General features: G+C 45.0%; 1 protein-coding gene across 1 annotated transcript; it reads right to left on the reverse strand.

Moving 5' to 3' along the window:
* Positions 1-10323: 10323 nt before the first annotated feature.
* Positions 10324-14094, reverse strand: LOC141173044 (interferon-inducible GTPase 5-like). The gene is made up of 2 exons (XM_073657677.1): positions 13914-14094; positions 10324-11656 (listed from the first exon to the last, which is right to left on the reverse strand). Exon 2 carries the CDS (start codon positions 11640-11642, stop codon positions 10443-10445), a length of 1200 nt encoding a protein of 399 aa, XP_073513778.1. The 5' UTR covers positions 11643-11656; positions 13914-14094; the 3' UTR covers positions 10324-10442.
* Between the last annotated feature and the right edge of the window lie 537 nt (positions 14095-14631).

The following is a 14631-nucleotide window of genomic DNA, read 5'->3' on the forward strand; positions in this document are numbered from 1 at the left end:
CAGCCTAGGTGACGTATTGCGATACAGGGCCGTGATTTTGGCTATAAAAGGGTCCCCTAGACCCCTACCCCAAGCTTTTTAAGAGAATCATATATGGCGTGCCAGGAGACTCTATGGAATGCTTTCTCAGCATCCAACGAGAGTATCTAATTACAAATTTTTAACTGCATCTAGCCCAGGAAATACTTTGTGCCTAGTAGCAGTGTCTGCTAGTCAGCGGATTATCCCGGCTGTTAAGCAAGCTGCACCACCTGTAGTTTAGACACTTAATTTTTTCAAAGGAAATGCTTCGGGACCACGGGATACTCAGTGAAGAGCATCAGGAGGCACCCCAAGGCATAGGGGCTGGGACTGGCAGTAGGATGCCTTTCGGTGGACAGCCGAGCTCGATCCTTATAAAAGCTTTTTAACTGCAGCAGCTTTAGTGGACGCTACTGGAGCTGGAATTACCGCGGCTGCTGGCATGAGACTTGCCCTCCAATAGATCCTTGTAAATGGATTTAAAGTGTATTCATTCAAATTAGAGAGACAATTTAAATTAAAAAGCTTAGAGCTGCCTCCACCACAGGGGGGCTCGCTCGACCCACCAGCGGACAGGCACCAGTATTGGGAGAGGGGGGCTGGCCGTCAGGGTTCACCGCGGCTCTGGCACAAACCCGGCGACACGGAGGTGGCACGGGCAGGAGCGGACTGGCCGTGTCGGCTTCTCACTTTTTGGATTTTAGAAGGGCATGACATGCCTATATCTGTGTCTCCCCCTCCTTTTACTCCTCCACCTCTTTTATTTTCGCATGACTATATGTACTTGTCACTTTTCCATGTGTTAGTTATGTCTTCTGAGCAGTTTGTCAGCTTTTGGACACCTTTGAAGGTGTTTTCTATGTGTTTCTATGTGTTTTTGTTTGCCTGCCATTGGTTTTAACGGTGTTCGAAGGTGTTCGACGAACAGTTCGACGAACAGTTCGGCGAACACACGGGTGTTCGACGAACCGAACCGAACTCGAACACTACGGGGGTGGCTCAACACTACTCCTGAAGTACCTGGCAGATTGCTGGATCACTACGCCGGAGGACACAGGACGATTTGGGCGGTTACACACTGGTAACTGTAACCTGGAGTCTTTACCAACTGTGAGTAAAAACCTGAAGACTGCACCCCACTGTGTCCTTGGTTCATTACTGCACGACACCGTCCCTGCCAGCAACATCTACCTCATCTAACCATCTACACTGCCCTGGAGCTTAGCTCTGCCTGTGGAGAGCTGAACCAACTCCGCTGCATCACCATCAGCTCCAGAGGATCTGCACCGCAGCGGCGGCTTCATACAGCTGCACACCACAGGTGGCGTCACGAACATTTTCTCCTTTATCCCCCTTTTACTTTTATTTGACCGCTGGGGCCATGGACCGGGTCACTGCCACCGTGACATCCCCCAAATAGAACCGACCGGCCCGGCTACCGAGTACCCCACGGCCCCAGGGGGCGCGTCAGGTGCGTGAGTGGGAGATGCTGAATGTCCTGTCTGTTAGGTATGAGGAGATCCAAGATAGGGCCAAGACTGTGATGCCAAGAAATGAGAGAATCTGTAGTAAGAGGGAATGGTCGACTGTGTCGAAGGCAGATGACAGGTCCAGGAGGAGGAGGATGGAGTAGTGTCGCTTGGATTTGGCGGTTAGTAGGTCGTTGGTGACTTTGGTCAGGGCAGTTTCAGTCGAGTGATGCGGTCAGAAGCCAGATTGTAAGCAGTCGAAGAGGGAACATGAGGAAAGATGGGAGGACAGTTCAAGGTGGACATGTTCTAGTAGTTTTGAGGCATAGGGGAGAAGTTATATGGGGCGGTAGCTAGTCAGAGAGGATGGGTCAAGGGAGGGCTTTTTGAGGATGGGTGTGATTGAGCGTGTTTGAAACATGAGGGGAAGACAACGGTTGTTAGTGACAGGTTGAAGAAGTGGGTTAGGGTTGGGATGAAGACTGTGGTAAGGTTAGGGATGAGGTGGGACGGGATTGGGTCAAGTTCTCAGGTGGTGAGGTGTGGTTTGGAGAGTAAAGAGGAGATTTGACCTTCTGTAATGGTGGAGAAGTAGGGTTTGGAGGAGGAAGGTTGAGTAGATATGAGGAGGGGTTGTTGGGACTTTAGGCAAAAGCTTTGTCTGATGGTGTCAATCTTCTGCTTGAAGAATGAGGCAAAGTCTTCGGCTGAGATGAGAGAAGAGGGAGGAGGCGCCTGGGGATGGAGGAGAGAATTGAAAGTGTTGAATAGCTGTTTAGGGTTGTGAGACAGGGAAGATACGAGAGATGAGAAGTATGTTTGTTTTGCTGCAGTGAGTGTGGACTTGAAAATAGTGAGGGATTGTTTGAATGCGATGAAGTGCTCGATGGAGTGGGACCTTTTCCATCTCTGCTCTGCTACACTGGAGGCCCGTTGGAGTTCTTTAGTAAGGTTGGTGTGCAAGGGTTGCTTGTTGATTGTGCAAGCTTTGGTATGTTTGAGAGGGTCGATTGAGTCGAGAGCTGCAGCTATTGTGGTGTTATATAAAGCAGCAGCAACATCTGCGTCGTGGAAAGAATTTATGTCTGTAAGAGGGAGGAAGGATTCAAAGAGTGAGTGTTAGAACCCTCCTTTTTGTTTTTTCCATCTTGTGTTTTCGCGGTCACGTGACCATCTGCCTTTATATTCCAGCTCCGCCCTTGTGGCTGTGCTGGACTTCAGTGTTTGACTGTTTCTCTAGCCTGGTGCTTCGGTGCCTTTCTCTGTCAAGTTCGCTTGGTCCTTCTTGGACCTCTAGTACATTTTTGTCAGTTTGTCTTTTTGTGTTCTGCAACAACTTCTCAGTTTAGGAGGTGTCCCATTTTTGTCCCAGTCCTTAGTTCTTTTAGGGACCCCTACCTTAATTCTATAGGCCTTCGTTCTGACTAGCCGAGGACTAAGGCGGGTCTGTTCACTAGGAACAGACAGCCCGCTACATCGTAGGGATTCAGCTTAGTGTTACTATAGGGACAGCTTTCCCCTATCTTTCCTTAGTACATGTTGCAGATCACAACAGTAAGTTCAGCCTAAAAAAAAAGGTCAGTTACGCCCGTATAGCTTGTTTACGCTCTGCAGGAGTATTTCTTTCTGGGAGTACTACTATGCAGGGAGACTTGATTGAATTTCAGGTATTTGTGGATTGTGGTTCAACACTTAATGTGATTGATAAAGGGTTTTTGGAAAACCTTAAATTGAAATCCAAACCTTTGTCATCACCTATTTCTGTGATTGCAATTGATAACACTCCTTTGAAATGTATTACTCACAAGACTGCAGCATTTCCCCTCACTATCAATGGAATTCACCAAGAAATTTTGGACTTGGTTGTTTTGGATAATTTACCCTCTCCAGTTGTTCTAGGATTGCCTTGGTTAAAACTGCACAATCCTTTACTGGACTGGTCTACTAATATGATAAAGTCTTGGAGTCCGAAGTGCTATGATAAATGTTGTAATGGTCGCATTGCGGCTGTGGAAAAAGGGGAATTTCAGGTACCTATTTAAGATTTTTGGAGGGTTTTTTCGGAGGAGGAGTCGCAAGTTTTACGTCCTCATAGGGATTATGATTGCGCCATTGAGTTTGTTCCTGGAGCTACTCTTCCCAAGTCGCTTGTTTAATCTGACTATCCCTGAAAGAAAGGCCTTGGAGGAGTACATACAGACTAGCCTGGTTGCTGGTCACATTAGACCTTCTAAGTCGCCTGTGGCAGTTGGATTTTTCTTTGTTAAAAAAAAGGACGGCGGTTTATGTCCTTGTCTGGATTTTCGTGAAATTAATAAGATTACTGTACGCAATTCCTACCCATTGCCGTTAATTCCTGACTTGTTTAACCAGTTAGTGGGGGCCAAGTGATTCTCCAAAATTGATCTCGGGGGGGGGGGGGGCATACAATTTGTTACGAGTGAAAGAGGGTGATGAATGGAAAACTGCTTTTAACACTCCGATAGGTCATTTTGAGAATCTGGTGATGCTTTTTGGTCTTACCAATGCACCTGCATTTTTTCAGAACCTTATTAATGACATCCTGAGACCTTTGATTGGTAAGAATGTGGTTGTGTATTTGGATGACATTTTGATTTACTCACCAGATCTAGAGTCCCATTGGCAGAGTGTACGTGAAGTTTTGCAGTTATTGAGTGATAATTCACTCTTTGCTAAGCTGGAAAAATGTGAGTTCGCTGTGCAGAAAATTAGTTTTTTGGGCTACATTGTCTCCAGTGAGGGCTTTTAGATGGACCCTGTGAAGGTTCAGGCTGTGCAGGAATGGCCTAGGCCTATTGGTCTGAAATCTATACAGAGATTTTTGGGTTTTGCCAATTATTACAGGAAATTCATCAAGAATTTTTCAGTAATTGTTAAACCTCTAACTGATCTCACCAGGAAAGGTGCAAATACGGCCCAGTGGACTACTGAGGCCATTGAAGTGTTTCAGTATCTCAAAGAGAGGTTCAGTTCTGCCCCTATCCTTATGCAGCCTGATGAGACCAAGCCTTTTTTGGTCGAGGTCGATGCTTCATCGGTGGGGGTCGGAGCAGTTTTGTCTCAGGAGAACAAGGGTGGAGTACATCCTTGTGCCTTCTTTTCGAAAAAAATTTCGGAATCCGAACTGAATTATGATGTTGGAAATCGGGAGTTGCTGGCTATTAAACTTGCATTTGAACATTGGCGTCATTTTTTGGAAGGCGCTAGATTTCCTATTCAGGTTTTCACAGATCATAAGAATTTGATCTATCTGGATGCTGGCAAGCACTTGAATGCCCGTCAAGCTAGGTGGGCACTTTTTTTTTCTCGGTTTCATTTTTCTGTTACCTATATCCCTGGCACTAAGAATGTTAAAGCCGATGCTGTATCTCGCAGCTTCTCTCCTACAGTCAGTGCCGAGGAGGAGGAGAGCATTTTACAGAAAGGAGTTGTGGTGGCGGCATTGGACTCCGTTTTGGAGAATGGGATTCTGAAAGCTCAAGATGATGCTCCATCTAACACTCCCCATGGGAGGTTGTTCGTGCCTAGATCCTTTAGGAGAAATTTGTTTGTGACGTGTCATGAGTCTCGGTTGGCAGGTCATCCAGGAATTTTGGAGACTAAGAGACTTATCAGTCGCAGTTTTTGGTGGCTTGGATGGCAGAAGGAAGTCATCAAGTGGGTGCGTCAGTGTACTGTGTGTGCTAGGTCAAAGGCTTCACATACTCCTGCGGCGGGGTTGCTTTGCCCTCTGGAGGTTCCTAGGGTGCCTTGGACGCATCTCACAATGGATTTTATTACTGATCTTCCTGTGACCGAGGGTTTTACTGTCATCTGGGTGGTCGTGGACCGTTTTAGTAAGATGTGTCATTTGGTTCCATTCATTAAGTTGCCCTGCGCCAAGACACTCGCTAAGGCGTTTGTTAAGGAGATTGTCAAGCTCCATAGCGTTCCGACTGATATTGTTTCTGATAGAGGACCTCAGTTTGTGGCTCGCTTTTGGCGTGCATTTTGTGACAGGTTGGGAGTCCATTTGTCATTTTCATCTGGTTATCATCCTGAGTCCAATGGACAGACTGAAAGAAAGAACCAGGATGTTGAACAGTTTTTGCGTTGTTTTGTGGCGGACAATCAAGAGGTGTGGTCTGAGTTTCTGCCTCTCGCAGAATTTGCTCTTAACAATCATACATCCTCCTCTGCTGGGTGTTCTCCTTATTTTTGTTGTACTGGGAGACATCCGTCTTTTGGTTCGTTCTCCAAATTGGGGTCGGCGGTGCCGGAGGAGGAGAATTTTTCCGGTGATTTGGAGAGAGTTTGGACTAATGTACATTGCAACCTTCAAGAGGCTAACAAGAAGTCCGAGAAGTATTTTGACAGGAAACGTAAGGAGGTTTTGTTTACTGTGGGTGATATAGTTTGGTTGTCCCCGAAATCCTGCGGTTGAGGATTCCCTCTAAAAAACTGGGTCCTAAGTTTGTGGGTCCATTTAAAGTGCTTCAGGTTGTTAACCCGTCTGCTGTTAGGTTGGATGTCCCTACTTCCTGGAAGATTAATCCTGCGTTTCATGTTTCCTTGTTGAAAAAGACTGATGTATCTGATAGGGACGCCACTGTCACAGTTCCTCCAGTTGTGGAAGACGGCGAATATGAAATTTCTTGTATCTTGAATTCTAGATGGCATAGAGGGAGATTACCGTATCTTGTCTCCTGGAAGGGTTTCAGTCCCGAAGACAACTCCTGGGTATGGACGGATGATTTCTCTGTTCCTAGGCTTGTTAAAGCTTTCCACAGGAGGTTTCCGGATAGGCCTTGGCCTGGAGGATCCGGAGGATCCTCATAAAAGAGGGGGTACTGTTAGAACCCTCCTGTTTGTTTTTTCCATCTTGTGCTTTGCGGTCACGTGACCATCTGCCTTTATATTCCAGCTCCGTCCTTGTGGCTGTGCTGGACTTCAGTGTTTGACTGTTTCTCTAGCCTGGTGCTTCGGTGCCTTTCTCTTTCAAGTTCGCTTGGTCCTTCTTGGACCTCTAGTACATTTTTGTCAGTTTGTCTTTTTGTGTTCTGCAACAACTTCTCAGTTTAGGAGGTGTCCCATTTTTTTCCCAGTCCTTAGTTCTTTTAGGGACCCCTCCCTTAATTCTATAGGTCTTCGTTCAGACTAGCTGAGGACTAAGGCGGGTCTGTTCACAGGCAGCCCGCTACATCATAGGGATTCAGCTTAGTCTTACTGTAGGGACAGCTTTCCCCTATCTTTCTTTAGTACATGTTGCAGATCACAACAGTGAGTGTAGGTCAAGGTGTTTGAGGTTTCTGCGAGGGTGTGCAAGTTTGTGGAATGGGGCTTGTGGACCTGGAGAGGAGAGGGTAGAGAATGTGAGTAGGTTGTGGTCAGAGAGAGGGAGATGAGAATTAGAGAGGTTAGATAGGGAACAGAGGCGGGTGAATATGAGGTCCAGCGTGTGTCCATCTTTATGAGTGCCTGCGGAAGACTATTGAGCAAGGCCAAAGGAGGAAGTGAGGGATAGGAACTTAGAGACATATGAGTGGAAAGTGTCAATGGGGATGTTGAAGTCACTTATTATGATTATGGGGATGTCAGCGGAAAGGAAGTGAAGCAGCCAGGTGGTGAAGTGGTCTAAGAAAGTGGTGGCTAGCCCTGGGGGTCACTAAATGACAGCCGGTTGGAGGTTGGAGGGGGAATAGATGCACACACAGTGCACCTCAAAAGAGGGGAGTGGAACGGAGGGCGGCAGTGGGATTTGGGTGAAGGCGCAGGTATCTGACAGGAGAAAACCTACACCTCCACCATGTTTGTCATTGGGGTGGGGGGTGTGGGAAAGGTGGTGTCCGCCATACGAAATGTGTCAGAGGGGGTGAGCCAGGTTTCGGTGATGGCGGGGAAGGAAAGTTTGTTAGTAATGAAAAGGTTGTGAATGTAGGAAAGTTTGTTGCAGACGGAGCAAGCGTTCCATAGAGCTCCTGTTAGTGCTACTGAGGAAGTGGGGATTAGTTGGATGGGTATGAGTTTAGAAAGGTTGCAAGAGTTTGTGGAAGGTTGTGGATAAGAGGTAGAAGTGACTGTGGGGATATGGCGAGGAGGACCAGTATTTGGAGAGATGTCGCTGGCAGTGAGAAGGAGTAGAGAAAGCGTTAGCTGGTAGGAGTAGGAGAGAGAATAAGGTGGCTGTCTGTGTTTGGAGATACAGGATTGAATGTTGAGGAATAATTCTGAGGAGGAGGTGAGATGAATGGGGAGGATGGAGGGAGAGATGAAGAGTTCCTTACTAGGTGTAGGGATTTGAGGAGTTACTAGAAAGTGGAGGACTATAGGGGGAAAATTGTAAACTAACAAAAGCATAGTTAAAAGAGAGTAAGCATTCAAAGTGTGGGTTACCTGTCTCCTAGCCTGACTAACTGCCTCTGATATAACTGCCACTTATCTCCGAAGCCACTTTGCACAAGAAGACGCGTGCACAACCCAGCATGCGTGCACCCCTTAAGGAGCTTCTAAATATATAGGGCACACTAAACCATCAGGTGAGGGTCATTGTGGGAGCTGCTTGTGGCTAAATTAGGAGCTGCTCATGTAGCGCCCCGAGGGTTCGGCCGCTACAGGGGTATTGCACCTCTGCCAGAGGTGTGATATTCCACTCCCGGGTAAGGATGGAGTATGGACCAGGGCCCAGTTAGCTGCATGCATCACACACACCCCATTTCCGGGGGACAGCTCAACGGTGCTCCCATTAGTACAGTAATGCAGGCACGACAGACCATGTCACTGGCTGGAGTGGGGAGGGGGGAGGAATACCCAGTGATGTAGGAGCAGAAGGGGACGGTTTCTGAACATAGGTAGGATCTCATTGGTTACTGGTCACCTGAGCTCACACACTAGGGGAAGGTATATAAGGTGGGCACCATCTTAGATCTGGGTCTAGTCAGTTCAGACAGAGAAGAAGCAGAGTGGAGATGTGACAGGGAGCTGTGGCTCAGCCTCGGCCCAGCTCCACGAGGCAGGCCTAGAGTGAAGGCCAGAGCCAGAAGAAAGGAACAGAAACAGAAAGGAACAGAAACAGAAAGGAACAGAAAGGAACAGCAAAGAAAGAGAAGTACCCAAAGTGTAGAAGGCAGAAGGGACCCTAAGAGCCCATGAGAATATCGGGTGAAGGGTCAGGCAGATTAAGGGTACCGGATCCCAAGTTGGTGAAGGAGAAACTACCCTCAGCCAAAGACCGGAGGTCGTGATCATTTATTGGTGCAACACCTCACCAAACCTGCTAGGCAGGCACCATATAGGACAGCGGGGAACGGGGCCCACGTTTACCCGCGCAGATCTGCGGCAGCTGGACAGAAGTTGGTCACTGGTGGGGCAGGCCAGAGAAAGGATAGAAGGGGGTCATGTGCCATATTCCTGAACTGCCTGGGGGTTGACCGAGCCCCTCACCTGGTGGACGCAGCACGGCTCGGGCGGTCATTGCTGACAGAAGTGACTGGGAATATACGAACTGTGAGTAAAAGACCCTGGACTGCAACATGTTGTCTTTATGCTTTTTACTTCGCCAGCACTAACGGTACTGGGACGCCCTGCACCATCACCCCCATCATCCACTACACTGCTCTGGGGCTGTACTCTTCCCGTGGGGAGTTACACTACCTCAGCTGCATACACCATCAGCCTCAGCGGTCTGCCTTGCAGCGGCGGCTCATAATAGCCGCAGTGTACGGGTGGCGTAGTCGGACATTATCTAAAACATCTAAAAGATTGCCACTGGTCTGACCACCCTGAGCCACGGGACCGGGCCGCCACTACTACTCCCAGCGTTACACTGAAGCCCGGTTCCGAGTGCCCCAAGGCACAGGGGGCGAGTCACTCACATCACCAGGAGATGGCTGGGTGATCAAAGACAGAGCTAGGACTCTGTAAGCTCTGCAGTTTAGCACCTCTAAACATCAGATAAAATCTTCAGTGGGGAAAGGACAGACATATGTGAGTATTGAATGGAATGTGACATATAAAGCAGAAATATCAAGCGGAGAATTGTACCAGTAAGTTGATTCAGGGAAGTAGAGCAATAGATGACGACATATACAGCGAGCAGAGGAATTGTGCAGGAGCAGAGCATGTACCTGTGTGAAAAGAGAAGAAGACGGGTGTTGGTTCATGGCCTCTGAAATAACTGCCACTTATCTCCGAAGCCACTTTGCACAAGAAGACGCGTGCACACCCCAGCATGCGTGCACCCCTTTATAATCTTGTATCTTAGCTAAACTATAATTCTATTTTCTCAATCCATTTGATAATTGTACAATGCCTCGTGAGTCGTGAAAATACAGCTCCCACCTCCGTTTATATCAATATGTACAGTATATCAGAAAAGTGAGTACACCCCTCACATTTTTGTAAATATCTTATTATGTCTTTCATGGGATGACACTGAAGATCTGACACTTTGATACAATGTAAAGTATTCAGTGTACAGCTTGTCTAACAGTGTCAATTTGGTGTTCCCTCAAAATAAATCAACACACAGCCATTAATGTCTAAACCGCTGGCAACAAAAGTGAGTACACCCCTATACTGTATGTGAGTGCCATGTATACAAAAGCCTATATCTCTGCTTCACATCAGGGTGAAAAAGAAAGGATCGGGGTGGGGCTGGGGATGTTGGTTGAGATTAACATCACTTATATATTTTATTGCTTTGGTGTCACCAGAGATATCCACTTATGTTTTGCATTTCGACATAAAGAAAAGAAAAATGTAAATGTAAAAAAAAAAAAAAAAATCAAAGGAATAACGGCAAACATGAAATGTATATAAGGTAAACAATGTAAAATGATTTAAAATGATATTTATACATATAAATGGTTGAATCATTTCATCATTATTTCTTCATTTGTTTGTTTCTCATATCTGGAAGTTGTTCCCATATTTAGTTCTATGTGAGAAAGGTGATTAAACGGATGTCTCGAAAGCCTTCTCAAGAACACGCACTGCATCTTCAGCAATCTCTGTAAGGAAGTTATGTAGCATCCAGTAAGTGGTTCCAAATGAGATGCCCCCTGCTACAATACTACCCAGCACTGGGATAAAGCTGGCGGCTTCCTCAGCTGCCATGAGTCCCCCTACTACGGTCATGCTTAGTAAAGTCCAGATAAGTTCTTTAGTTATCTTTTGTGTGACTAAAGGAGATTTGATCACAGATCTTAAATCACTGACGTCTTTATCAAACTTTTTAGCCAGATTTTCTAGAGAATGATCATCCAAGCCAAAAGCAATCTGGTAGCTTTTCAGTGCATTCATCAGGATTCCGGTATCACAAGCTACAGACAGGCCTGGGATCGGGATTGCAGCCAGTCCACAAGAAGCTAAAGCCAACCTCCAGATCTTCTTCTGCAGAGCATCACGCTTCTTCTCCAGAATATCTTTAGAAATGTTGGGTAGAGCGAGCAGGAATACGTGTTTTTTCTGATCTGGTAGCTCATTTATTAGAGTATCCCGCAGCTTCTGGAAGTCGTACTTGTGCAGCTCGTCCTTCAAGCACGAGATGAGAAACACTTTTGGCTCAGTGATTTCTCCTTTTTTGAGACCTTCAATGCAGTTGTCTTGAATTTCTTTCAGTATCTTCGCTTCATTGAACGTCTTCTTCTTTTGTTTCATGGACGAATACAAATCCCCATCAACTTTGGTTCTCGCAAAGTAGAATTTCTTTTTCCTCTTGTTAATCGCCTTCGCTAGCTCAATGTCATTTTGCTTAAAGCGTTGTGATGACATGATGATGAAAAAGTCATATTGATCAAATTTAACACGGTCAAGATACTTTTCTGCCAAAAAATTTGGAGTTCCTATTCCTGGAAGATCCCAAAATGTCACATGAGGATACTGCACGTGGGTGTACTTCATTGGCTCCGTTGTTGTCTCTACCACACCAGTTTGGGCCGAACCTTCTTCTTCATCATCCATGCCACGGATGGCATTAACAAAAGTGGACTTTCCAGTTCCTGACTCTCCAGTGATGGCAATGTTTAATGGAGCATTTTCTATTTCCTTAAGGAACTCGCTGACTTTTTCAGCTGCTTTATAAAGGTCACCATCTGCCAAAGCAGTTTTCATTTCCTGCATTTCTTCATCAGGTATGAACCTTAAAAGATCCATTTTCAGTTATTGCCCTAATGAAAAAAAAAAAATATTTGTAACCGCAGAACTTTACCTTTACTCTATTAAATCTGTTTTTGTATTGCTAATTAGATAAGAACATTTTCCAATCATAAACACGGACAACTGGGCATCTTAATAGTAAAATGTCTCTCTATCCTTATAAGTTCACTGTTCTCATGAATGTTCTTCTTCCTCTAGAGTCATAGAATATAATTTAACCCTAACAATAACCCAGGTTAGGACGTTTCAACTATTGTCAGTCATTTTGGAGGCTATGAATAGTTTTCCTTGGTCAGCCAGTAGTGTTGACCATATTGGGGCAGGGATGCAGTTTCACCGAGCCTTGAAGCATAAGAGAGTCCAAAAGGCCAACATAAGCCCAAGAGTGATAGTTGGGATTCAGTTAAACATTTTGCATTGGGGTCTATGGGCTCAAGTTTTGTCACTGTCAGCCAGTCACACACAAATGTACCTGCCCCCTCCTTTTCCCCCCTCCCTCTTTATCTATATAACTATAAATCTTCTGTACTTATTTTGATAAAACAAATTAATATATGTGATGATACAGCTTATAATCTTAATCAAACTAGATGTCTAGATTTGTTAAGCCAAGAGAAGTACCCTATTGTGTTGACTTATGAATGTATGTGTATTTCTTTGGCTAGTCAAGAAGGACAGTCACTCAGCATAGAACAATGAATGTTTGCTAAATATGTTGATTAATCTTTGTGTGGACCCTGTGGCTTGTTAACTCAAAAGACAGGAGGACAAACTATGCAAATTCATTAAATGCTCAAACAATGAGACCTGAGCGCTGCCCCTTCCCCCCAACATGTGACTGATGACCGTAGCCCCATATGTAAATATAAAAAGGGTTTTTCTATCCTGCTGCAAAGAGAATCAAGGAGAAGCAAAAGATCAGTCAGACTCGTCAAACCATCAGCTTGGAAGCATGGCTTTACCCAAAGAGACACAGATTTGAATTCTACATGATTCTGGCCTAAAGGTGTATGGTCCTGATGGGAAATATCCATATCTGCCCCATTGACTATAAGAGAGCCAATGGATACATTTGGGGAGACCAGGTTGGGATGATGAAGTCACCTGGCCCCATGGATATGTTGTTTTGGGTTGCCAGGTGGGACTATCCAGTTGCCTGGAACCCATGTAGACATTCAGAGAAGCCAGATTGGGTCCAGCTGATCATCTGGCCCTATGGAAACTCTTGGAGAAGTCAGGGTGGGACCCTCGGGTCTCCTGGCCTTGTACTTCGATGGACTGCTAGCTTCCTAAACTTGCCGCTACCTTCCCTCTGTAGGAGCCCACCAGGGGCAGGGGGCCACTGGTTGAGGTAGTTGGCCTTGGTAGTGCCAAACTTGCAGCTGTTCTATCCCAGGCCGGCCAGCAGAAGGGTGAGACTGTGTAATGTTGTTCCATCTTGGGTATTTGCTGGGACTGTTCTATCTGTTTATTGTCCGTTTTGTGGTTCAATAAAGTATTGCCACACTGTTTTACCCTCACCCTGTGTTGTCTGAGTAGTGTTATGCCCATTGAAGACCGTGTCTTCACAATATTCTTTTAAAACATATATTTTTGGGTCGCCATGTTCTGATATCTTTCTTACTTATATGCAGAAGAAGCTGTTAGTGAGCTTGCATTGGACTTTTTATTCCTATCATTTTTGGATACATAAAACTTTTTTTTTATCAATGTTTAATTATTTTTTTAGTAGACTTAAAAATAAAACATAACATTTGGGATTTTTTTTTAATATTACTTTTTACAGAAATCATCGTGCAGTATAATTGACACATGAATGTACTAAGAACGGGGAAGCTATGGGCTCTGGATCCTTGGTTTTATTCATGAATCATCAGGCACACAAGTGTCTTTTACTAATGGATATTGGTTCTCCACCACCAATGATACTTTTTCGTGTCTGCTGAATCTTTTCTATTATATACTCACTTCAGCAATCATTCTCTGGATAAGTGATTAGGCTCAAGTTTAACCCTTCCTTAGTTAGTTGTCCATATATAAGGGCAAGTAAATCACTTTACGAAGCACAGTAATCACACCGACATGGGTAACTCAGACTATACAGAGCACTTTAAATACTTTTAAATATAGTCAACGTATTTAAAATAAAGCATACACAAGCAAAGAAAAATAACAATTTAAAAAGAAATCTTCCTTCGGACGCCATACTCTTCCTCCCTGGATTGGCGTCTATAAACATTAATGAGAATAAAAAGAAATATCTCTCACCTTCAATAATGTTTTTTGAGAAAATGTAGTGGAGAAAAAATCTGGGAACGTAGAAGAATCGTCCTGATCACCACCGATATGTCGAGACTTGAAAAAGGACTTTGTTTAATGCGCAATCAGTTGTGATAACACAGCCATAACCAGCATGAGACAAAATGAGGCAGAACTGAAAGATACATGACCTTTTATAAGGCAAAAGTTGGCTACATGCCATTCATAGATCATTTACAGGAATCGTTGGAACCATTACATATGTGATACAATGTGTGATATGTAATTAGCCTCTTCAGAGAGGAAGACTTAAACTATAGCGCCATCTATTGGATGTAGAAATCCTAAAAGTCAATAGGTAACATTTCTCCTTGTGGAGAGTGACATGCCAGCTCTGGGATGTCAATGTAAGGATGCTTATTCACTGGGCAATGCTCCTCTGGGAAATTGAATATGCAAATTGCCTCTTTAGAGAGAAAGAGGAATTGATCTCTATAGCGCCACCTGTTGGAAGCAGCAATTCTACAAGTCAAAATCGACCCTTTAACGAGTCTTGCAAAACGACTTAGGATAAAAGCCAAATCAGAATCTCAAATTGTAGACACAATGTTTCAGGGTGTTTGCCCCCATCAGTGCAAAGCACTTTTTAAAGGGTCAATATTGACTTTTAGGATTTCTGCCCCCAATGGAGGCACTAGAGTTCTAGTCTTTGTCCTATACTGCTGTT

This window comes from Phyllobates terribilis, unplaced genomic scaffold, assembly GCF_046119375.1.
Source record: "Phyllobates terribilis strain yellow unplaced genomic scaffold, ASM4611937v1 Scaffold_12__6_contigs__length_324123572, whole genome shotgun sequence".
NCBI lineage: Eukaryota > Metazoa > Chordata > Amphibia > Anura > Dendrobatidae > Phyllobates > Phyllobates terribilis.

Coding starts and splice junctions, on each gene's coding strand:
- LOC141173044 (XM_073657677.1), bottom strand. CDS start 11,642: ATGGATCTTTTAAGGTTCATACCTGATGAAGAAATGCAGGAAATGAAA.